The sequence below is a fragment of the Pelodiscus sinensis genome, chromosome 6, assembly GCF_049634645.1.
Source record: "Pelodiscus sinensis isolate JC-2024 chromosome 6, ASM4963464v1, whole genome shotgun sequence".
NCBI lineage: Eukaryota > Metazoa > Chordata > Testudines > Trionychidae > Pelodiscus > Pelodiscus sinensis.
This window is the reverse complement of record NC_134716.1, coordinates 95706825-95733140: the sequence shown is the minus strand read 5'-3', so window position 1 is coordinate 95733140 and position 26316 is coordinate 95706825. Positions and strand designations below refer to the sequence as shown.

At 43.8% G+C, this 26316-nt stretch overlaps 1 protein-coding gene across 6 annotated transcripts in view; it reads left to right on the top strand.

Moving 5' to 3' along the window:
• GPBP1 (GC-rich promoter binding protein 1) overlaps positions 1-26316 on the top strand; it is an 80094-nt gene that overhangs the window by 50200 nt on the left and 3578 nt on the right. For 5 of the 6 annotated variants that reach the window (XM_075932413.1, XM_075932415.1, XM_075932414.1 and 2 more), the window contains 6 exons: positions 173-402; positions 1170-1236; positions 14555-14739; positions 16536-16676; positions 17255-17419; positions 21703-21884. In XM_075932413.1, coding sequence (XP_075788528.1) covers positions 173-402; positions 1170-1236; positions 14555-14739; positions 16536-16676; positions 17255-17419; positions 21703-21884 — 970 coding nt within the window. Of the gene's footprint in view, positions 1-172; positions 403-1169; positions 1237-3778; positions 3893-14554; positions 14740-16535; positions 16677-17254; positions 17420-21702; positions 21885-26316 lie in introns of those variants that run through there. The other variant, XM_075932416.1, reaches the window with a different exon arrangement.

Below are 26316 nucleotides of genomic sequence, written 5' to 3'. Positions count from 1 at the left end.
CTCTGCTTGCCTATATGAGTTAACTTAGTGTGTTTTTTTTTTTTATCATTTCTAGAATGAACTCAGAACATTATTTGGCTCGTGCATGATTTTTAATTTTCTGTATCTATTTTACAAGATAATTATTTACAAACTTCTTGTAATTATACTTTTTTAAATTTAAAAATCTAAGGACATTTTGGGAGAAAAGAGAAAAATGGTTGGCGTTCGCAAGGCAGGAATGGGGCAGAAAATGTACACCATCGAGGGGGAGGATACCATGGTGGAGCTTCCCGCGCTCGAAACAGCACTTTCCACTCTGGAAAAAGCCAAGGACTTCTGCATGAAAATAACATACCTGACAATGAAACTGGGAAAAGGGAAGACAAGGAAGAGCCCAAGCAATTTGAGGCTGAGGATTTTGTAAGTTACTTGTAATTGTAATAAACAAGGTTGCATTGTTTTTGCAAGTGCCTTTTTCTCCATTATGCAAGCTACTTTGAGGTTTCATCAGAGTTCATCTTGTACAGAGATCACCTTTTCCATAGGTAAGAGGGTACTAGTGGTTTAGCCATGAACATGTTTCTATTCTTGCCTCCTTTTATTATTGTGCTTAGTACTCATTTAATTTGTTTATAGATGATAGTTTTGGGATTTAGGTCTGTTCCAAATCTTCCTCTACAATATTTTACAGTAATTTACCCTGGCGAGTACTACACAATACAGTCTACGCAACTTTTTCAGAATTTGGGAGTAGAATAACTAAGTAGTCTTTCTGACATATAGAAATTCAGGCTGGAAACCACCTCTTGAGTTTTGAAACCTGGGAATTGCAGGATGTAAGAGTATTTGAGCCTTCTTGCTCTGGATGACCAACATTTTTCTCCTCCTTTGCTGGATGGCCCCACAAGATGGGATTGATTGCAGTGAGCAAAGCTCATTATGAAGAAATGATGAAGAGGTCTTAGGCACCAGAAGCAAACAGTACTTTTCATTTAGCAAAAGTATTTCTCTGTTTTAGAAACAAAATTGGGCCTATCCTCAGTGCTGTCTAAGGACTGATCTCCTTTGACAAAAGATCTTGCATTTGAAGTAATTTTAGTGTGATTCTCCAATATTAAATTTACTGCAAATCAGTCTTGAAATATGAACCAACTAAGCAATATTAAAAAAAATCCCTTTCCTTTCAGCCCTCTTTGAATCCTGAATATGTGAGAGAACCAAACCAGAATAAATCTTTAGCAGCAGGTGTGTGGGGTAAGTACTTTTGCCTGTTTGATAGAAAATGTAGTAAAGGTTTGGAGATGCATGAATGTGTTTAAGGGTATAACAATACTATTTTGTGCAAAACACATACCTACTTTGAAGTCAAAAGGACTCTAAACCAGCAACAAAAATTATTACAGGTCTAGGAAACATGACCTAAGAGGGAAGACTGAAAGAACTGGGCTTGTTTAGTTTAGAAAAGAGAGGACAGAGGGGACATGATCGCAATTTTCAAATATCTAAAAGAATGTTACAAGGAAGAGGGTAGGAAAAATTGTTCTCCTTGGCCTCTGATAATAGCACAAGAAGCAGTGGGCTTCAATTGCAGCAAGGGAAGTTTAGGTTGGACATTAGGAAAAACTTCCTAACTGTCAGGGGTGGCTAAATTGCCTGGGGGATCGGGGTTGTAGAATCTCCATCACTGGAAATATTTAAGAGCAGGTTGAAGAGACATCTGTCAGGGATTTTTGGTGAGGGGTCACTCCAAGATTTTGGAAAGTGGTCAAGGGCCATGCTTTTCTGTGAAGATTTGGGGTCTAGGATGGAGGTTGCGTACAGAAGGATGCATGGGGTAAGGGACTTAGGTGCAGAAGATGGTGTGAGGTTTGAGAGGGAGTTTGGGTGAAGGAAAGGGTTGTGACCTGGGTCAGGGGATTTGGGTGCAGGGTCTGGGCGGATGTTTGGGTGTGGGAGAGGATTCTGGCCTGGGGTAGGGGTATAGGAGGGGGTACAGAGCCTGTGGAAGGGAACCTGGGAGGGGCTGGGGGATGTAGAGGGTTTAGATGGTGACCGGAAGGAGGGTGTTGGGGTGTAGGAGGAGGCAGGCTCTGGCTGGGAGGTGCTTACCTAAGCATCTCCTTGCCAGCATCCTCAAGGCAGGCTGAGCTCCCTGCCTGCTGCAGCCCCAGATCACTTAGAGCTTCAGGCTGTTCCGTCCATGTGACTCTCAGCTCCAGGAGGGAGAAGAGGCTTGTGCTGCCACCATCCCCCAGGCCTATCTCTCAGCTCCTGTTGGCTGGTTTCCAGCCAATAGGAGCTGAGGATTGGGCTAGGGGTCAGACGACCACACACAGCCTCCCCCTTCCTCCAGAGCAGAGATCCACAGGACTGCACTTTAAACCTGTGGGGGCTGTGTGCCTGAGGGTCCTGGCAAGGTGGTCTGCAGGCTGGCTCTGGCTCCTGGGGCCATATTTTGCCCAGCCCTAATCTAGATGTTGCTTGGTCCTGCCATGAAGGCAGGAGACTGGACTTGTTGATATTTTGAGGTCCCTTCCAGTTCTAGAATTCTATGATTCTATATTAAAATGTAGTCTTTTCCTTTATGAAAAAGTGCCTTTTGCCTACAGTTATGTAACAGAACACTCATTTGTAAGCACTGGCATTATCTGTACACTTATGGTGAGAAGGCATCTTTTGGTCAAGGGGGTTGCTAGAATTTGGTCTCCAGGCAGGACACATGATGAGGAGGGGACAGTTGATTAAGTGTCGTGACTGCCAGTGAGAGATCTTATATAAGAATACTTCTGGATCGGTCTTTGAAGAGATGTTTGAAGTAAGCTTTAGAGGGAAGTTCCTTTATGGAGGTCTGGCAAGAGGCCTAAGGGATAGCTGCCTATGGGAAGATTGCATGTCTCTGTATCTTGCTGAAAGTTGGAAAGGCTTCTGGTACCTGGGAACAAGAACTTTGAGTCACTGGGCTTGTAATCTGTTTAGGGTATTTTTATGGCTTTGAAGCCTGATCTGAGGAGAACTGAATTGTAATTTGTGCTTTACAGCCGCTCTCCAAGTTACGAACCAACATTTCGTCCGTAACTCTTAAGTGTTCGTAACTCAGATCCCATAGAGTTACATGGCAACCGCGCTGTTCGTAAGTGCGGATCGCCGTTCGTAACTTGGATCTGCATTTACGACCGCTTTGGTCATAAGTGCAACTGGTCGTAAGTGGAGGTGGTCGTAACTCGGGGAGCAGCTGTATTTTACTATTTCCAACTGCCTGCCAGCTTACAGTTTGAGCTACAGAAAATTGTTCACAGTAACAGGTTGACAAATACAGGAAATGCCTGCTGTTTGAAGAATAAAAGTTTGTGTAATTTAAAGGTCTGCCTTTTTTAGGAACAGCACGTTCTGTTAAACATACATAAAAGCTACTATTTAGAAACAGATTTATTGTTGGCAAAGCTGAAACCTGAGAAATGAGCGCTGTTTTTCAGTAGTGTGCTTGTTTGCTAATTCTTCGTTACTTTAGCTGTTCAGTTTCACATCTTTTAGAATGCGACACAGGCCAAGATTTTAAAATAAGTTCCTACAGTTAGGCTAGTAAATTCTTTGGATCAGCTTCCACTTTTGAAAATCAGCCCACTTATATATCTGTCCAAAAAGTCAGCAAGTGTTTAATTGTGTAGCTAAAGCAGAAGAGGTTATAGCAGAGGTGACCAAACTTGTTGGCCCCCTGAGGCAATCTGATGGTATTCAGAAGTTTGAGAGTTGGGGCTCAGGATGTCTGTCAACTCCTAGGGAGATGCCTCGTGGTTTGGGGCTTCAGCCCTGCTCCTGCTGAAGCTCCAAGATCCCTACCTTCCCTGAACAGAAGTCCCTATTCCACTACCCCACTACAATGCAGATGACCCGGGCTCCCTCCTCCAGTCTGGTAGGTGGAAAATGGGGGGAAGGCTATGCAAGACTCTCTTCAATGGTAAAAGAGCTGTATGCTGCTAGCAAGCCACAGTTTGGCTACCCCTCTAGTAAAGCTAATACTAGAACTTGGCAAACTTAGTAGCATCAATAGGACAGGAGACAGTTCAGTTCGATATGAAGAATAGGATTTCCAAGGTGTAGGCTACAGTCAGATTGATCTTAAGAAAGGCAAGAAATAATTTGCCAAACACATGAGCATAAATTACAATATGATAACTTGCTGTTGCAGTGCATTACTTGATTTTAAAGGGAAACGGGAGCTTTCATACCTCATTACATTCTTGCACTTGCAAACTTTTGGAAATCTTAAATTGGAATAGGAGAAAGCTTCAAATTAACAGAAAATTAACCTGCAAGACAATTGGAAGGATAGCTCTGTTTAATACTATGTATTAAAATCTAGATCAACATGGAATATAATTTTTGTTCCATTATTTTTATTTAGTTTGTAAATATGGCACAAGAGATTATTCCATGCTCTGAATGATTTCACATCATACTAAATTCTACAAGAACAAAATATTTAGCTGTCATATGACAGAGTTCAATTAATTTACTAACACTCACCAACAATAAAAATAACAGCATAATGATTTTACTTTTAGGTAGCTTTTACTAGTGTATTCCATTTAAACAGGTTTTGCTGATGCTACTCTTACTTTCCATGTGAACACTTAGGCCATGTCTACACTGAGAGATTGTCATGTTTATTAACATTGTTTTTTCTTAAGCACCCAATTTTGTAAAGTCGAAGATGCATGTCCCACTGTGCACAAGTTAGAGTAGTGAAACTTTGACAGAGATGCACTGTGTGAGTAGCTTATCCCACAGTTCCTGCCACCTCTTTGCACTCTGGAGTAGGCGCCCATTGCGTGATGGGATAAAGATGATGCAGCAGGTGGTTCTGGGTATAGATAGCATCCCATAATACACTCATTTCTCTCCCCTCAGCTTGAAAGCAATGGCAGACAATCTTTTTTCAGGTCCATTTTTCACTGGTCACTCATGCAGATGCCATAGCAGAGTAAGCCTAGACCTTGTTCAGCTGTGAAGTGCTATGGTGATCATTGCAAACACATTGCGTCTATGCTGTGGAATGTCCAGAGCCTAGCCAGGAGCTTCTGGAGTGAGGAATAATGTGAGGGAGGCCATGAACAGACACCTGTATGAAACACTTGAATGGAGCAATTGGCAGATGCTGGAAGCAAGTTGATCTTAACAACAAATCCTTTTGACACAGTGGAATGTTGGTTCTGGTGCTGAGACGCTGGTGGGACTGCATAGTTATGTAGCTGTGGGACAATCAGCAGTGTCTGTAAAACTTTTGCACATGTAAGGGCACTTTCATGGAACTTCGCAAATTGCTTGCCCTTTCCCTGAAGTGCAAAAATATTAGAATGAGACCCTCTCTGACAGTTGAGAAGCAAATGGCTATAGCTTTTTGGAAGCTTGCAATGCCAGACAGGTAGCTGTCAGTTGGAAATCAATTGGGAGTAGGGAAATTAACAGAGGGCTGTTGTGATCAAGGTAGCCAAGTCAATTAATATCTTCTGCTACAAAGGCTAGTGACTATAGAAAACATGCAGAATGCAGTTTCCCTAACTGGTGTGGTGATAGATGGAACGTACATCTCCATTTTGGCCAAACAGTACATAAATTGCTAGTGGTACTTCTGATGGTGTTGCAGGTGCTGGTGGATCATAAGGACCATTTCACTGACATAATGTGGGATGGTCAGCAAAGGTGCATGATGCACCATCTTTAGGAACTCCTGTCTCTTTAGAAAGTGGCAAGATGGAATTTTCTTCCCAGACCGGAAAATTACCGTCAGTGGCATTGAAATGTCAACCGTGATCCTTGGGAGACCCAGCCCTTCCCCTGGCTCCTATGGTTCATGAAGCTGTATACAGGCAGCCTGGATTGCAGTAAGGCAGTGTTTCTCAAACTGTGCTCCGCAGAGCCCCAGGCTCTTTGAGACCTCTCCAGGGGCTCCGTGAGGTTGACAAACTGGAAACATTGATCGGTACAGTACATACAATCAGTGGACCGCTGGGGCTCTGCATAAATTTTTACGCATGTAAAGGGCTCCGGAGCCCAAAAAGTTTGAGAACCGCTGCAATAAGGAGTAGTTCAACTATCAGCTGAGCAAGTGCAGGATGGTGGCAGAATGTGCTTTTGCATGTTTAAAAGGAAGGTTTTGAAGTTGATTGACTAGGTTAGATCTCAGCAAAAGCAACATTGCCCTTGTGTCAGCATGTCGGGTGCACCACAATATCTGAAAGTAAGGGGGGAAAAGTTTATTCTAGAATGGGTGGTTAGGGATGTTAAAAAGCGGCTAAGTGACCATGGAACTGCTGAAATTCTTATTGGCTACATGCTTCAGGCTCTGGCTCCTCAAGTGGCAACTGGCTCCCCTGGAGCTTTTAAGCTAGCTCCCTGTATGCACTGGCTCCCACTTGCAGTCCCACTCCTAAGGAGTTGACTGCCACCCCTTGTTGCTGTTTATCATAGAGGCAGCAGTGTGGGGTGACAGCTGGCTCCCAGCCCAGCTCCCTAGGAACAGGGCTGGAAGCCAGTGTGTAATCTTAAGGTCATGCTTGTTGGTTAACCTTTTAAATGGTTATACTAATACATCCCGGGGGAGGGTCAGTAGATCGCCTATCCACTAATTATGAGCAGCCAAACACCAGGGCAATAATGAGAGCACATTGAGGGGCACTGCAAGTCAGAGATTCTTTGAAAAACAGCTTTGTGAATGGCCAGACAGCAACAGGATAGTCATTCATGTTGCTTGCCTGTAAACCCTGTAACACTTCTCTTCCTTCCCTTTTCCCCGACCCCCCTCCATGCAACACAACTCATAAAGATACTGTTGAAAAAGCATGCATTTTTATTTAGGGAACACAAAACAGACAGGCTACGTCTACACTGCAGGCTTCTTGCGCAAGAACTGTTTTGCGCAAGAGTTCTTGTGCAAGAGCGCATCCACACTGCCATGTGCTTTTGCGCAAGAGCATCCATGGCAGTGTGGACACTGTCTTGTGCAAGAAAGCTCTGATGGCCATTTTAGCCATAGGGGTTTCTTGCGCAAGAAACCCCTGTTGCCCGTCCACACTGCCTTCTTACACAAGAGCTCTTGTGCAAGAGGGCTTATTCTTCGTGGGGAGAGGAATAACTTTTGTGCAAGAAGTCCTCTGTTCCGATGCTTTACTGTAAATTTACTTGAGCAAGAATGCGTATGCAGTGTAGATGCTCTGCAAGTTTTTGCGTAAGCATTCTTGCGCAAGAAGCCTGCAGTGTAGACGTAGCCACAGAAAAGGAGTTCAGTGCAGGAGTTTCAAGAGGAGTGTAAGCAAGGGCAAGCAGCATATTACAATCCCTCTGTTAGCAATCACTGATGTGGGAATGATGGCCTTCTGTTCTGGAAAACATCCCTATGGATTGAGTGGAAAGCTACCCGTAACCCCCTTCCACATTCTACGGTGCCTGGGAGAGGAGGCTATGGGATTTGGTGAGGAGGGCATGAGCTTCAGTATGGCCTGTAGGGGGCTCTGTGTTTTCTCTGCCTCTCTTGTGACTCAACCACATGTGTTGGCAACTCTGCTGCTCCACAAGCCTCAAAATCTTCTGAGTTTGTGTTCTCTGCACATGCTCCTTTCCTCACACTTCATTTGCATCTCCTACAGCATCATTCTCTTCCACGCATGTAATTGTGCCCTGTCTAGGCAAGTGGATTGCGTTTGCTCACTGAACATGTCATCTTGATTATGTTTGGATCTGTGCTAGCTGAATAGCTGGAGGAGCCGGGGAAGTGGGCAACAAGCTCATTGTTGCACTTGCTGTAATGAAAAAAGTGAAAGGCAGACTTTAGCCTCTGCGTTTTACAGTGGCTAATCTCCTCTAATCTCTTGGCATAAAAAATGATTTTACATATGCAATAGGCATGTGTTATGTACAAGGCCAAAGTTATGCTTTTAAGCACCCTTTACGTAGCGGGAGCAGCTAGACTCAGTTTGGTGGCAGACATGGTAAGGAATGGGTCTTTTGCTTCAACTTTGAAAGCATGCTCGACACAGTGCCTGCAAATAGCAGCCCCTGTAACTAGTCAAGTGTCTGCGTTTGTAAAGGGAGACTATGGTGGCAGAATCTGCAGTTGGGGAGTGAGGGTCCTGCAGTCACCATGTGTTTTCCCGCCTACTTGCTTGAAGAGTGCAACTTTCCTTTCTCACAGGAGCTTGTCGGGGACAAAGGGGACTGGGTGTGACCACAGAGCCAGGGGCTCAAACCATATTTTGTTGGGGATCAGCAAATGGATGTGTACTGCCACAGTGGCATCTGTTACATAGCTTCCCTTGGGCAATATCAGTCTTTTCCCTATTGTGTGATTTGCAGTGGATGCTGGACATAATGTGACCTTATGCTGCAATGCTTGTGTGCATAGTGGGGGGAGATATAGCTCAGTGGTTTAAGCATTGGCCTGCTAAACCCAGGGTTGTGAGTTCAATTCTTGAGGGTGCCATTTAGGGATGTGGGGCAAATCTGTCAGGAATGGTACTTGGTCCTGCTGTGAGGGCAAGGGACTGGATTTGATGACCTCTCAAGGTCCTTTCCAGTTCCATGAGATGGTATATCCCCATATATTATATTATTATGCAGTGATGCCAGATCATTTACTGCTGGCTTGGCATGGAAAGGTGTCTTGCTGTGGAGGACTGAATAAGGTAGGCCTCGCCAGAAAATTTGTGAGAAGGGTGAAAATACTTCTATGAGAACTTAATGAAGATGTGCAGGGAGACGCATTAATAAATCTCCAGACACATTAATAAATTGTTTGGGAAGCCCCCTCTGGGTAGGCAGAGTGGCCACTATTGGTCTCACCCAATTGCCTTAACCCACTTGTAGCATGATTAAAAATGCAAACTCACAAGAAGTGTCCTCCTTGCCATCAGGGCCTATGTCTTGGGAGGAGGGGATTGGCTCCAAAATTATGAAAAGGTCCCAGCTGTTGATGAGATTGGATGCTCTGCTTACCTGTTGACCATTCTCCTCCTCTTCCTCCTCCACACTGTCCTCCTTTTTGTTGCCAGAGGCTGCCTGAAGAATCTCTTGGGAGGAATCGACAGGCAGTTTTGGGAGACTGGTTGGGTCCCCCCCTAGAATCCCATGCAGCTGCTCATAGCATCAGCATGTTTGCCTCAGTGACACAGACCATCTGTTTGCGTGCTTTGACTTCTGGTATGCCTGTATGAGTTCCTTTATTTTCATGCAGCATTGTTGTGCACTCTGGTGCATCGTTTTTCCATCTGCCCTGTGCAGTCTTGGCATAGATAAATGTTTCTTTTGCTGCTTCATAGTTCTGCCTGAACAGATTCCTTTCACACAGAGGATCTCCTGCACACTCCATGATGGAACTCATTTATGGCCTGGTCATTCCTGGTCAGGTGTGCTGCCTGCTCTGAGGTCTGCTCGTCATGCTGGCAAAACGAAGTGAAATTGAGACTTCCCCAGGCCTTTTCCTGTGCACCTGGATAGCACTAGAGTTGAAAGTGCTAGCAGAGTGATCACATTGGAGCACTGTGGGACGACTTCTGTGGTCCAAGAATGTTTATTTTCATAGCGCTACATCTGCAGTACCCTAAAGTTGTCTATGCAAGATTGAATTTACCATTATTCTTTGTGAAAAGCAAATACACTTTAACAGCCCTTACAGCTGGTGAAATGTGCTTGGTGGTGTGGACCTGTTGTTTAGAAAATCAACCTAATATGGCTAAGTTTGACCTAAAATCATATTGTAGACCACACCTTAATATGCACTAAGGAGGGCCTGTTTGCAGTTTAGCATCTTCAGGGAGTCAGTGTGGAATAGCTTTTTTGGCTTTTAAATTCATACTTTTGCTTTATTCTTCACTAGCTTGTCCATGTAGATGAGTCCTAATTTAGTTTCTCTAATAGAAATGGTACAGTAATGTTTAGAGTTGAAAATAGTCTAATCTTTTAACACGAGTTCCAGTAGACTAATTCTGTGCAAAAGACTGTGTGATAATTCCTCTGTATAAATATTTCTTGCATTTTATAAAGAAACACCATGTCCCTAAGCAAACATGATTAATGATCTTAAGTGCTGTCTTTCTAATGAAGTGTCTCACCCCTGAAGTTGATAGTAAATACAAATAGTGTATGCTAGTGTATGCTATTATATTTTCCACATCTGAGGCATGTTGAAGCAAAATAACAAAAACACTTGAAACCGGAAATGAATGAGACACATATTGCTTTGTATCAGACTGCCATATTCTTCTTCGAGTGCTTGCTCGTGTCCATTCCAGTTAGGTGTGTGCACACTGCATGCATGGATCCCACAGCTTTATTCCGTTGGGTCAGCAGTATCTGTTGGGCCAGCTAGGGAGCTCCCTGGAGTGGCACCCCTATATCGCTGCATATATACTGCTGTTGGTCCTCCACCCCCCTCATTCCTTCTTATGGCACGTGACGGTAACTGAGGTGCTTGACTATGCAGTTATTCTATCCCTTAATCTTCTGTAAATAGTGTTAATGTTAGTTGTAGTTCCTTAGCGTAAATCGTTTTACCAGTTCATTGTTATACATAGAGGAGTTCCCCTTCTTATCTCTCTCCTCCTGCGGAGGGGATTCCTGGACTGCACGGTTTCAAGCCATGTGTGAAGTGTTTAAAACCTGTGCCCAGCGGTGACCCACGAGACTCCTGCCTGAAGTGCTTTGGAGGGGGCCATCATACGGACAGCAGCAAGATCTGCAAAGGCTGTAAGCCAAGAACAGAGCAGGAACATGATTCCTGTCTTAAACTCATCCTCATGGAGTCCACTCTACAATCAGCAGCATAGGATGCAGCACTGCGGGTGCGCAGCACACCGGCTTTGGTGTGGGAACCTTTGTTTACTCCGGGTCATACTGAGACAGTCCAAACCCTCAGCATCAGTCCTAGTCTCCAATGCCAAGTAGGAAGAGGCCACTCGGGGCTGTCCCCTACCAAACATAGCCACAAAGTGCACCATGGTGATGGGCGCACAGATATGACAATGTGTCAGGTGGCTCCCGTGCTGTGTTGGCACAAGTTGAGCTCGACACATGAGGAGAGTCCAGTTCTGGTCATAGTGATTGAAGACGTCTGGAAATCATTGATCCCCAAGACTTTCCATGTGGGTTGTGATCTCATACCGTTCACATCTCCTCTGGGCCCAGACCCAGCAACTGGCACAGCACACCCTGGACCTTCCATGGTGTAGGCACCAGCCCAGCTGCTATTACCGCACCATACGGTGCAGCCTTGCTCTTTGGCACCAGTGCGTGTGCTGACATCGGCACAGATAACAGACACCAGCACCAACATTGCCTCCCACACCAGTACCAGCATCTGCACCCGCCTTTACTGGCCCTGGCCCCATCCCCGTCTGTGTTACCCATTCCAGCAATGGTGTCTACTTTGGTGATGGCATCTGCACAAAGGCTCCCGTTGGACCCCCAATCTCTGTGGGGTTGTTATAGCCCTCTGCACTGGGGGGGTCGGTGCAAGGAGCTCTTCCAGTACTGGCAGCGCAGGTTGCGTTATTTACAGCCTTTGCCACCGTCTGCGCTCTCAATACCCCCTCCAGCACTCACCTACAGGAGAAAGCAGGTGATAATGGCTCACCACAGATCATTGCACCTGTCTCCGGCACCATCATAGTCATTGCTGTGGTCAGCTTTGGACTGCTTGTCTGAAACAGAGGCTGTGTTGCTTTGCTCAAAGGCCTTTTCATATAGATCTAGGTTGTGCCATAGCTCCTAATACTGGTACCGTTCCCAGCACCCAAGCCTGACAGTACAGAATACATGGCTGCTCCAAAGGCAATGACCGGCTCAGTGGCCATTTTGGATGCTGTGAGCATATCAGGCCTAGGGGCCACCTCCCCCCGAGACCCTCATTGGTAGCCACTCACAGGATACTCCTTTTGCCACCCCCCTCACTAGAGCCCCAGCCTCTGACACCGCCCAGTCATCCTACAAAGAGGCCACCAGCTGAGGTTAAGGGGAATCTGGCTCAGCCCCCACTGCTGGTCGCCCCACTACTGCAGGCATTGGAGCCATAGTACCAGCAGCTCCCGGTGATGAAGTCCTCTTCCTCTCCTGATGAGGCATTGGCCGACCCTGCACCCTTCCATGCCTGCAGTGGATGCCAGGGCACACCAAGATTTGTCAGCTGGCAACTAATTTAGGTGTTCAAGTGGAGAAGGTCACAGAGGACTCAGACCTCATAGTGGACATATTGACAGCTGATATCCCCGCTAGGGTTGCACTACCGTTAAACAAGATGGTAGCAAAAATCTCAAACCTTGTGGCAGACACCTATCTCTATACCACCCACCCAAAAAGGGGTGGAGAGGCTTTACTTTGTCCCTTAGTTGGTACATGCACACCTTTATGTGCACTCAGCCCTGAGCTCCCAGGTAGTCCAGGCGGTGGGTCAAAAGGAGAGGCAAGGTCCACCTGGGCCTATGCCAAGAAGAAGGAACCTGAAAAAACTAGACCTCTGGGGCAGAAAGACCTTCACGGGGCCTACAACTGCATATCACAAATCAGCAAGCAATGCTGAGCAGATATGCTTGTAATACATGGTCTGCTGTAGATAAGTTCAACTAACTCCTCCTGCAGGAGTCCAACAGGGGTTTGGTACCTTGCCTGATGAAAGCAAGGTAGTTTCTCGTACAGTGCTGCAGGCGGCTCCAGGTGTCTTGGGTTCTGCCTGAGGTCCAAAATACTCTGCAAGATCTCTCTTTTGAGGGGGCTGTTCTTTTCTCGGAGCAGACTAACTTGAGGCTTCACAGTCTCAAGGACTCCAGGGCTACCCTGAAGTCTCTGGGGATCCATACCCTGGCACCTCAAAGGAAATCCCTTCACCCCAGGACAACCCTACAACTCTTCCAGCAGTTCTTCAGACCCGATCGGGGCAGGAGGAGGGGTAGGAATAACACAACCACCAACAGCAGGAACAGGCGTAGGGGGTCAAGTTCGGACTCTGAAAGGGGCTCCGCCCTGCCTCCCAACCAGCAGCACAAGACTTCATTTTGAAAATATGCCTGAGGATGGCCCAGATGCATTGGATGCGGGTTGGGGCACCCATCTCTCAAATTTCAGGACTCCAGGTATGTGGTCCCCCAGGAAGAGCTCCCTTCATAAATGTCAGGGTGGTCAGGCTGGCCTTTCAGGTGTTTCTTCCCAACTTGAGGCTCAAAGTGATCTCCGTGCTGACAGATAACGTGGCAGCTACGAATTATATCAACAAACAGAGTGGAGCTCATTCCTCTCCCCTGTTCAAGGAAGCCCTACTTCTGAGACCTGTGCATTTCGCACAGGATTCACCTGGAGGCGGCATACCTTCCAGAGAATTGCAGTGTGGGCAGATCATTCAGGGCCCACAAGTGGTCCATCAAGATGGACGGCCTGGAGGGCGTTTTCCAGAGGTGGGGCTGATCCCCGTCTGGATCTGTTGGCCTCCCAGGAGAACAACAAATGCCTAAGCTATTGTTTGTACCTGGGCCAGGGGATAGCATCTCAAAGGGACTCCCTACAAGTGCAGTGGTTCCACCAGCTCCTATACACTTCCCCTCTTTCCCACTACTGCACAAAGCCCTCCTCAGGATCAGGAGGTTCAGAGCTTCAGTCATCACGATAGCACCAGCGTGGCTCCGCCAGCATTGGTTTCCCCCACTGCGCAGATCTCCGGAACCCGGCTCTTCCGGGTTACAATCTATTCGCCACAGGTGAGGAGATTGTATAATTTGTCGAGCCCTGCTCATGTCTATTCCAAATCCCACCTGCCTCCCCTTCGTTGGAGGACTCTGGCAAGAAGAGACTGAGGGGTGGAGGGCCAGCAGTGGTATATATGTACCAGTATAGCAGCATCACTCCAGCGGGCTCCCTGGCTGATCCAATGGATACTGTTAAGGGAAAAAAGCTCTGGGATCCATGCACGCGGCACGCGCACACCTAACTTGAATGGACGCGAGTGACACATCTCAAAGAGCAACAGTTACGAGGTAAGTAACCGTTTTTTCTTCTATTCATGTAGGAGAGTTGTTCCTCTAGTCTAGACTGAGCCATAATTTTGGAGCAAATGCAAGGTTGCTTAGCCCTGGCCAATTGTTGATAGAGTAGAGGGAATCTCAGCAGCCAAATAGCTTTTTATATGAATACGGAGATGTAAAATTACTGAAATCAAACACTATTTCTAGTTTTGGATTAACACAGTAATATACATGAGAGAAAAAAATGGTTGTCAACATTTAGTGTGGTTTCTCAAGGCCATTGGTAATTGTGATGAAGTGTGTCTTTGCCCACTAAAATTTATGCTCCAATCTGTTAGTCAATAAGGTGCCACAGGACTTCTTGTTGTTTGTTAAGTAACAATTCACAAGTTTTAATTCCCCCCCTCCCCCCCGAGTTACTAGCAGATCAGAGAGTGAACTGAGTGAACTCAGTTCCTGATTTCCAGGCCTTTTTTCTTTGCCCTGGACTACATTGCCGCCCAACATTGTGTATCCTGCAACATTAGGGAGAGAAGGCTCATTCTCTGCTTTATTTTGCTTTTGTTTCTGTATAGAATATCCTCTGAATCCAAAATCTAGATCTCCAAGAATGCTGGTAATTAAAAAGGGTAGTACAAAAGATTTGCAAATATCTGGATTCCCTATAGTAGGAGGTCTTCATTCACAGCAAGTCAAGAATGGAACTGGTACAAGTGTTTATAAAGGATTGGTCCCTAAACCTGCTACTCCACCTGCAAAGGTAAACTTGAACTGTGTTGGAAATATGAATATTTCATCTGTAAAATGTGTGCTGACTTTTATGTCTCATATCTGGGAGTGCTAGATGTTCATGTAGTATTACCATGTTTAAGTAGTTTTATATTTAAAAAGTAACTGAATCTTCTTCTGGATTGTATTTACACCATTCCTGTTTTTGCTACATCTTTTTGAGATAGGATGATATGAATTAAACAGTGTATTCCAGGTGAGATTAGAAGGGACACAATTGATTTGTGTAATCTACTCTGTACTTGAGAGAGTTTGTGAGCAAGCGAGTCTCTGTCCGTTCAAGAGCTCCTCTTAAACAGTAAGAGTTAGGAACACCAAATGTGATATTCAGCTGCTTCTTACCATAACTTAAAGCAAGGTAAGGTTTTGGTTGTGTGGAAAGGGGGTGGGGAAGAAAGAAGCTGAAGCACACACCCTTCCCATGTGCATGGGAATGCATAAAATCACACAGAAAAGATAGTCACCAACCAGGTGAAAGGGACTGGCTGGAGGCGTCCCACTCTCCTTTTCTTCCACCTCCCCCAGTCCGGGAATACCCTAGCCCTGAGACTCCCACCCTCCAGATGCCCTTTAGGGAGGATGCCCCTCCCTCATTCGAATGGGAACGTTGCTGGTGGTTCAGGGACTGAGGGGGAAGTGCACAATTTGATCCATTTATCAGTCTGGCTGGGGAGCTCAGAGGGCAGATGGACCTGGACGTGTCCCAGCTGGGAGACATACACTTCTCCCTGGTGATGCCTGCTTGAACTATAGCGGCCATGGAGAGGCGCTTCTCATTTGGCCCCAAGCTGTTGCAGTGCGAGGGGGGCTTGGGGTAGTCCTCTCCCACGGCATCCTACATACTGAACCCCTCATTACCAGTCCCACCCCAGTGCAATTATTTAAATGAAAAACAAAAATTGAGTTAAGGACACGAGCAACACCAGGTAAATACTATAGTGTGAATATATTATCAGTATTTTTGTATCCAGTCCTTTAACCCCATTAATATTTTCCTTTCTCCCCCATGTATGCAATAGAGGATTTCATCAAGTTGTCCATAATGACATCCTTGTCATTTTTTTTCTCCCGGGTGATTCTAGTTAAATTTAGAATCCACCAGAGTGTATGAATAGGTTAAATTATTCCTTCTCATTTGCATTTCCTTGAATGGGTGAAGAGTGAAGGATCTTCACAGGCATTCCATAGGATGTAATTTGGCTTGTAGTACTCACAGTAGAAGTTTGATTGACATTGAGCTCAGAGTCAAGCTGCACTATGTCAATTTGTGGGGCTGACAATTGAATAAAATATTTTAAAAACTGAGTATTTTCAGTTTCTTAAATACAGAATGTAATAGCCATTTTAGTCCCTTTCCAAAAAATAAAGCCATGGATTCATTCTTTCTTCAGATATTTACATGCTTTTTATGTAATGGAATATCAAGTTATTTGAGAGTGAGTAATACTATTGACATTTTAAAAAAAATATTGCAGCACTAAATATACTACAAAATATTTCACACAGCTTTTGAATCTGATTTGGTCTGTTTAGATAACTAAAAGAGCATGGTGCTGGTTGAACTTCTTTGGTACGGGATTCTGGTCTGGCGACATCTGTGATATAGCAGGACCATGGATGTTGCTGGACTAGAGAGCCCTAGAAGCCTACCGGCAGGGAGTAAGGCTAATAGCCTGAACTGGCCTATAGAATAACAGTGTTCTGTTTTAATCTTGTAGCTTTTCCTGAATAAGCACATGCTAGCTAATGGTTTTATTTTTCATTTAGCCTACACAATGGAAAAGCCAGACAAAAGAAAATAAACTTGGGACTCCATTTCCTCATGAATCTTCATATGGTATTGGCAACTTTAATGCTTTCAAATCATCTGCCAAGGCTTTTAGTGTATCGCAGAATTCAGTGAAAGAGGTATAGTATTTTTTTTCTTGCATCAAATATCTTTAAAATCAAGTTATTAATCTGAATAACCTGCTATACAGTAAGTAAAAACGTGTAGACAATGTTATAGCAGTTTTGGGCCCATGATATTAGATGCAAGTTGGGTGAGGTAATTAAACTTCACCAATGTTACATGCCTTAGGTTGACTTGCAGCCACTGCAGTATCTGCCAACTATCTTGCTGATTTGGAAAGGGAAGAGGTGGATGGTTCAGAAGACATTGTCTAAGAATGTTGAACATAAAAATTGCTGATGGTGTTTACCACCTTTCAGAGGCAATACTCGAACTCCTTCAAAATCTGACATGAGTGGGTACACACACAGAATGCCTCCACTACCCATTGGTAGTGGGGAATTTTAATGTTCTCCCTACCGTATTTTACACTACATTATGTAAGCATAGTAAGTAAGTCTGCTGGTTTCTAGATGCAAGTGAAACTGCAGTAGGTGTAAATTTTTACTTCTTGCTTAATAAAAGGAACTTCTGTCTTGTGTTCTATCTTGTTTTTAACTTGCAAACTTTTTACTTTTTCTCCTCTACACATTAGTGTAATAGGTCAAATTCTTCATCTCCCGTTGACAAACTTAATCAGCCTCGATTAACGAAGTTGACAAGAATGCGCACTGATAAGAAGAGTGAATTCTTAAAGACATTGAAACAGGATAGAGTTGAAGAGGAGCATGAAGATGAGAATCATGTTGGGGAAGAGAAGGTAGTTTGTGTCGCCAACTTTTGAGAGATAGTCATGTTAAATCTCAAACCAAACATATATTGGTTTATTTGGTTGTAATGAGACTTTCACTTTTTCTGAACACTTATAACTGGGGGAAAAAAACTTGTCATGACAGAACTTACAGAAATATAAAGTGTAAAACAATGTCAGGTTCCTAAACCTATTTAATATTAGGGAAAGTTTAATTATCTTTTAATGTTCCTACTTGCTGAGGTATTGAAACACTCTGTTTCCTGCTATCATTTAATCCCTCTTTATAATGAACATTTAAATATTAGGTTCCTTATGTTTTTTTTCTTCTTTTAGTGATACCTTGGTTGGCAGTGTGTGAAATTATATATTGTTACACTTATGAAACGTGTAGCTATTCACCTATGCACAAATTCTCGACTGTCCCCATGAATAGTCTCATTAAAACCTCTCACGTATTGTTCTGCAGTCTTAGGGCATGTCCACACTTACAAGACTTCAGTCAAAATGTTAGGTCAACTTACAGCCCCTGCAGTAATTACTGAAGTGGTTGATGTCCCACGGAATCTCTTTCTGTCTGGTGTGCATTATCACTGAGTTTCCACTGACTGGAAAGGGGCATTGTGTGAGGCTGAGAGCCAGGGCTTGCATCTATGCACAGCTCTCCTCTGAGACTGATTGTTCCCTAGGCTTTGGGCTTCACCCTCATTAGGGCTCTAGCTAAACAGCTTTCTTGTCAATTTCAGGGCTCCATGCTGGAGTCAAGAAATTGACAAGACAGCAAACCCCCAATGTAAATAGTTGCTCTAACTAGATAAGCCTGCCACCTCATGGTTGTGGAGTTATATTGGTGTAATAGGGTACTTACATTTGTGGGACAAAGTTGTAGTGTGTATACTGACTTAATTAGGTTGGCTTAAGCTGCTTTATCAACCCAACTATGCACTGTGGAACCAGCCTTAGGTTTGCTCTTCTCAGTAGCCTTCTGGGCATCAGTTAGCTATTTTCTAGTGACACTTTCCCTAGAGCATTTCAGAAACTAAGTGGCCAGTATATCATCTTTTCAAACAAGTTTGTCTCTAGAGTTTATTTTCATTATGTGCAGGGCTCTTTGCAGGTAGATAAAATTGGCAAGTCTTTACTCCAGGTAGCTTGTAATCAGAACTATGCACAACACAGCAAAGTTTCTGGAAATAAAAGTTGAGGACAGTGAGGGTTTTAATTGTTAAAGACCATTAGATGAACTTACTGTTAATGCCTTGCAATATTCATTACAATAAAAGCTTTATCTGGCATGTTAGTAAAAAAAAAATTCTGGTTAACTAAGAGGCTTATCAATGGCATATCAATTTTCAAAGAATTAGGATACAATAAAATTAATGAAGTATAAAATACACAAGTACTCACCAATCCAGTACTAGTACTGCATTACAGAGTGAGTTCTTGAAGCACTAAGTTATATACAGGTAAAGTTGCCTATCTTATGACACTACGTATCACCATGGCAGCACATGATGTACACCCAAATCACTAAAAATACATTTAACACTAAACGGATATTGAACATAATTTAATCTTTGATTCAGAAGACACTTCAGGATCTTGCAGTTCCTTAGTATAGTCAACATAAATTATCCTTGTAGATGTAGAAGGTATAGGAATTTTTGCTGAATCTGTAATGACCCTGTGACACATCCTTGAAGCAGATTTTTTTAACAAATCCCTGGTATCCGCTTTCTTGTCTTCCTCTTTTGCATAAAAGTAGAGTGCAGAATATGAAGTTTCATAACCTTCTGGGCAGTATATTAGTCCTGGTTACTAGATTGAAGATTTGTATTGAGAGATACCAGAAATGCTGTTTAATAGAGCTTTCTGCTTAGTAAAGTGCCAATAATACAGCTTTTACAGTATATTAATAACTTTAAATTTGTTACTTTCTAAACTGTTAGTTAATGATTGCCATCCTTTTGAAAATGAAAGAAGGTATTTTGGAATGTCTTTCTTAGACTCTCACTATGGATTTTAAGCAGCAAACTTAAATCTAACAATTGTAATTTGTGGAAGACTATACAGTAATTCCTCATTTAATACTATAGATACGTTTCAGAAAATGATCGTGTTAAGTGAAAACGTGTTATGTGGGGTCAGTTTTCCCATTGAAAATAATGAAAAAGGTGGGGGTTGCATTTCAAGCAGTGGTATTTATTGGAACCAGGACATAAGGTTGGGGGAGAAAGGCGACGGTTTACAGCAGGGAGGGGAGGTGTTTGGCTCTGGGGAATGGAAGGGGAGGAGAGAGGAGGTGGATTGGGTTGGAAGTATGCCCCTGTAATGGGTCTGCTGGCACCTGCACTGCGTCTGGTGAAGGGGGGGGGGATCGTCGGGGAATGGCGCGGCAAGCAGCGAACCCTCCGCCGCTTTGCAGGGAGACGGGGGAAGCCCTGTGCAGCTGCCAGCAACAGGCTGGCTGCAGAAATCTTGTTATTCAGGGGACAGTCGTGTAATTCAAAAAACGTTCTCTTAAAAAAAAAATCGTGCTTTGCAAAAATGTGTTAAGCAGGCTCGTGTTAAATGAGGAATTCCTGTATATGTAATCTACCATATAGGAGCATTGTGGTATACGTCCTCATTTTGGAAGTAAATATTCTGCCACTGGTGAGAAATTGCAGGTATGCTAGTATTTCCCTAATCTACTGGTCTAAACAGACTCTAATCTAAATTGTGTTAATTTATTAATAGTGTGCTGGGTAACAGTGGTGGCTTGCTACTTGGCAAATTGTAGGTACTGAAGAAATAAGATTATACTTGAGAAAAGAAACATCCTTTTTTGAAAACTTATGGTTTGGCCAAATCTGCAGCATTGTTCAGATTTCTATTGAGTTGTCAGGCTTACTAATTAATCTTTTTGGGGCTTAATTTTGAAAGTTCCACGCTGCTACAGAAGTCTTTCTGAACTGTGTTCTGACACTTAGTTGTCCAGTTAGTCAGCAGAGATTCCAGTCAATCCTCTATTCTTGGTCAAGCCACATGAGCATTATTTCTAGTTGAGATAATTATAAGGAAACATCACATCCAGTTTGGGGATCACAAGTCTGACGTACCACTATCAACATAGTTTAACTTTTTACTTGGCTCTTAATGAGTGATAAAAGCACTAAATTAAGCTAGACTAAACTGCTAGCCATGTGTTCCATGTCTCCTTGGCCACAGTGATAGGTGAACTTGGAACCCTAATGGCTGATCCGCCCTATTCAATATTCCTTAAGGACAAAGTCTTTCTACAGCTGCACCTGAGGGTATGTCTAGACTACATGCCTCTGTCGCCAGAGGCATGTAGATTAGGCTACCAGACATAGTAAAATGAAGCGGCGATTTAAATAATCGCCGCTTCATTTAAATTTACATGGCTGCCGCGCTGAGCCAACAAACAGCTGATCAGCTGTTTGTCAGCTCAGCGCGATAGTCTGGACGCGCGGGTGTTGACATCAAAGGTATTTGTCGACCACCCAAGTAAACCTCCTGGGATGAGGTTTACCTGGGTGGTCGACAAATACCTTTGATGTCGACACCCATACGTCCAGACTATCGCGCTGAGCCGACAAACAGCTGATCAGCTGTTTGTCGGCTCAGCACGACAGACATGTAAATTTAAATGAAGCGGCGATTATTTAAATTGCCGCTTCATTTTACTATGTCTGGTAGCCTAATCTACATGCCTCTGATGACAGAGGCATGTAGTCTAGACGTACCCTGAGATTTATTCTTGTATTTCTTTCAGAATTTCTTATAAGTCCGTGAGCCCATTTACGTGAGTTTTCTTTTTCTCCTGAAGCCTCTTACCTCTGGTGCACGAAGGAGGCCTTGTTCCCTCAGCATGAGACAAGCACTGGTATTTTATCTGCACATAAGGCAAGATCAGAAATTTACATAGGCTGTTAATTTCTGTAGCAGAACAAATAGTGCAAGAGGTGAGCACAGGTCTGGACCAACAGACTCTGATTGCAACAAATCTTCAGTCTCAGGTGCATGGATTGTTTGTCTATCCCTAATGAAATCCAGACAGGCACCGCATGTCTCAAAGAACTGTAGTTGCTGCTCCTGGAAATCTAGTACCTCTAACTTAATGTATTTAGAAGTACAAATAGGTATTTTGTGAATTGATGGTGAGTTTCTACATTTAAATACAAATTAAATGGTACACAATCCCCGAAAAATGAAAGCATTTGCCAGAGCATTACTTTGTAAATGTCTCGTTTGTGTATAATGTATATTTAATGTGCTTTTTTTAACAGGATGACTCCTTTAATATGCATAACACCAACAATGCTCATCATGAGAGGGACATAAACCGAAACTTTGAAAATGAAATTCCTCAAGAGAATGGAAATGCTTCAATGATTTCTCAACAGATCATTCGGTCTTCAACTTTTCCTCAGACAGATGTCCTTTCAAGTTCACTTGAGGCAGAACATAGGTATGTACTTTGTATCAGTGTCTGCAATAGCTGTTGAACATCTTTTTTGTGAATTCATGACTGATACAAACTTTAATTTAAATATAGGGATAAACCTAATGCTATGATCATGAGTTGATAATTAATTTTAAAATATAACTTCTCATGGGTTGCTGTGCACACACATTGGTTTCCTACTTAAATTTGTCTAACTTTCAGTTTTTCCACATTTATTGTTGAAATATAGCAAGATAATCCTTTTTATAGTTGCTTTTGTTTTGTAGTGTGGATTAACTCAAAAGCAAAAGGGGAGAAAATGGGTTCTGAAAAGTACTGAAACCTGCTGTTCCAGGATGTCTATAAATAATCTATAGCAGCAGCCACATAAGGAGGTGAATAATACTGCTGGGAGATCACATCTCCTGTAAGCAATTTTGCAATAAGTGTAGATGTTCAATGCTATATTTCAGCAGTTCTTTCTGGTTACTAAAATAACATTTTTCATTCACTGTCACCACATCACAGTAAAATTACTGGAATCTTGGCAGCACAACTTACTGAAGTGCCGCTTCACCTTAGCGAGGTGGCATCCTGCGGTAGTTAACTAGGTTTTCTGTAGGGCAACAATGGACAATTCTGATGAAAGTGGTAACAAAGTAGTTATTGAAAAACTGGCTTGCAATTTTTATCCACGCATTTTGAAAAGCAAGCTAATATAATCATTACAGCTTGATTCTTTTACGATTGATCGAGTTCAGTGTAGAAAGGGTTAATGGCTCATGTTGCAGAGTTTTGAGATAGTAATGCACTTTAATCACTAGAATAGAATGCTGAAGGACAAGGATAGCTGTTTTGGTAAGAATTTAGCAATTGTTTTACAATAGCATGTTAAGGCATTTAAAGAAGCTGCTCTTAAATGATAAAATATGGTAACCATTTATCAAAGTGAAGTGTAAATAATAAGGGGTGAACCAGCATATAGCGATTAATGAACATATTTTATGCACTTAAGTGTTGTCATATTAGAATATACTATTTTCCTCAAGTACATGCCTATTCTTGATTTTGGGCAATCTCTCCCAAATGACCCTTTGCTGCTGCTCCCCATCCTGGTTAGAGCATGTTATGCTACTGCAGAATTCTTCTTCCCTCCTCTTCCCCCATAGTTTCTGGCTGATATAGGGGCCATGGGACCCTGCACAGCCCAGTTTGCAGTGAGTGGAGTGGCCAGCCTGATGGTGCTTGGAGGGTACATGCTCCTGGATCTTGTTCTCCCAGGAGTGGAGTGGGCCGGGAGACCCAGCCAGATCTGGCAAAGGGAGAAGGGCAGGACTACACTGCACCATGTCCTCCAGTGGGACAGTGAAGTTGGGAGTAGTAAAGGCTCTGGAGGTGCTGGTGTCTGGATCGGGGACTTGCCCCTTCCTCTTGTCTTCGTGGAGAGGAGGGGCTGATGCCTGTGTTGGGGGCTTTCTCAAAGCTAGGCTTAATAGGGATTGGGGACTGGTGTATCATCACTTTATTTAAGGCTTTTGCAAAAGTCTAACAAAGGCAGTGTTGTGCCAGTTTTGATTCTTTCTATCTGATCTCTGAAATAAAGTTTGTTGCTCCCTTGCTGGAGCTTCTTTGTTCATTGGTTCGATTTGTCACTATTTGATCTCCCTAGCTTAGATTGATTTTTATGACCATTTAGCAAGTCTGACTTTTGCGTAACAGAAGGTCATAGAACTACTGCCAGTAATTCCTGCATTATGCCCTTAGTTTCTGTTTCAGTTATTGCATTTCTCTTAGAAGGTTATCCAGTCTTCTAAAGACTTCAAGATAAGATTTACATCAAGTCTGTGCCTTCCAGTTTGTCTTTGGTTTCCCTCAGTGGACTGATCCTGCCACAAAGTACTTTGAAGACAATTGCCCTTTTTCTTGCTCTTTGGACCTAAAAACCATTCCTCAATTTTATCAGGATTTTACAGGCAGTCCCCGGGTTACATGGATCCGACTTACATCGGATCCCGACTTACAAACGGGGTGAGGCAACCCCACACTAGCTGCTTCCCCCCAGCAGACCAGGGAGACGCGAAGCTAGTGCCCCCCCCAGCAGACCAGGGAGACGCGGAGCGGCTTTTCTCAGCAGACACCTCAGCTTGAGAATAAAGGACTGAGGGAAGTGAGGTGTGGGAGAATAAAACTGAGCTCTGGAGAAATGTTTGGCTAGAGTTTCCCCTACAATATGTACCAGTTCCGACTTACATACAAATTCAACTTAAGAACAAACCTACAGTCCCTATCTTGTACGTAACCCGGGGACTGCCTGTATTTGCTTTTCACTGATTCCACACACACATTCAAAAGGGTAAATAACTTGTTTTACTTCACAATTGAATTAATTTCCCATAGGATTGCTGTCAGTGCCATTGTTTTTTCTTTGCTTCTTAGTTGGCTTTGACCTTTTAGACCAAAAAAAAAAAAAAAAATGCTTTCTATCACATTGTGATTCTTGACTTCTGCCACATGTTTTCTTCATCAGAAGTGGCTATGATTCTTTGTAGTGCAAAATCATTGCTAGTAGTGTGTGCTGCTGTTTGTTTTCTTTGCAGTCCTCTGATCATTTATTATGTGTCTTGATGCTATCAAATCTCCATCTTTAGAGGCTTCCAAATCAGGACAAGTGGCAGAAAATTGAGTCAGTTCTAGTGTTGGGCTCTTTTGATGCTGTTGGTGTGACTCTCTTCAGACACTGCTGTCTTAACTCCATGGCCGTGTCTAGACTGGCCAGTTTTTCCGGAAAATCAGCCACTTTTCCGGAAAAGCTTGCCAGCTGTCTACACTGGCCGCTTGAATTTCCGCAAAAGCACTGACTTCCTACTGTAAGAAATCAGTGCTTTTTGTGGAAATACTATGCTGCTCCCATTCGGGCAAAAGTCCCTTTTGCGCAAAACGGCCAGTGTAGACAGCTGAGATTTGTTTTCTGCAAAAAAGCCCCGATCGCGAAAATGGTGATCGGGGCTTTTTGGTGCAAAAGCGCTTCTAGATTGGCCACGGATGCTTTTCCGCAAAAAGTGCTTTTGCGGAAAAGCGTCCGTGCCAATCTAGATGCTCTTTTCCGAAAATGCTTTTCACGGAAAACTTTTCCGTTAAAAGCATGTCCGGAAAATCATGCCAGTCTAGATGTAGCCCATTTGCTGTGGTTGGCCTAATCAAGGAGAAAAAATTCATCTGACATTTACCCCACTTTAGTGCTTATGGTATTAGGATGGTCGTCTGTGAATAACAAGTTCAAGAACCACACATAATCCATATTTCTGCTGCACTCCTGTTAACCTATCCTTTTATACCTTCTGGTGTTAGGGTTTCGTGGCCTTGTACACTCTTGAACATAGCTTTTTCCCTCTTGCTTGTGCCATTTGGTTCTCTTGTGTGATTTAGAATGGCTTGCAATTGAGTGCACCTGCCTTAAGGCAGATAGCCCAAATTAGTGTTGTATTCTCTAATTAAATTTCACCAAGTCAGTAACAAATGTCAACTCCTTGATTATTATAATCTTGCCAGGAAACAGAGTTTCTTTAGCCGAGGGTTTCCCAACCTATGGGTCGGGACCCAAATATGGGTTGCCATTACATTTCAAAAGGGTTGCCAGGTGGCTCTTAAGGAGCCATTCATACATTGTTTGAATTGCCCGGGTCACCAAGTCTTCCTGAATTGTCGAAATGGGTCCTCATCTGGAAAAGGTTGAGAACTGCTGCTTTAGTCTCTCCTTAGCACCTAAACGAACTAGTCTTGGTCACTTATACCAAAAAAATCACTCTACATTCAGATCACTTCTAGTCTCATGAGCAGCCCACTCACTTACCATAAAATCTCGAGTATAATGTGCACTGATGTATAATGTGCACCCTGACTTTTGAATCTTAGCATAATGGAGAAAAAACCGAACGCCTAAATATAATGCGCACGCCATTGTACATTGAGCTTACCTCAGACATTTTTCTTTAAAAAGGCCAGGAGTTGACCCGCCAGCACCAAGCCCAGCCTCGCCCACTTCCTGGAGGAGGCCCTGGGGTGCGGGAGGGAGGGACATGCTGCTCCCACCTGCAGGCTCGCCTGTAAAACACGCACGCAGCCTGGGGAGCCGGCAGCAGAGTTGGAAACTTGCCCTCTGGACAGCTGCCCGCGTACCGTGCTGAGCTCACACCTCTGCAGGGACCCCTGGGTGCAGCCTGAAAGAGCACTGGGCAGGCAGCAAGTCAGGGTGCTGCAGCCTGGTGGTGCCACTGGCCCCTCGCCTTGTCTGGGAGCCTGGCCGGGCGGCGGCCCCCCACGCTGTGCTGCAGCAGGGAAGTTTCTGTGCAGAGGGGAGGGGGAGTTCCCTGGCCCGTACAGGTTCGTCGGCTTCTGCCAAAATAAAACTTTAAATTATAGCTCCTATATATAATGCGCACTTCGACTTTGGTGCTAA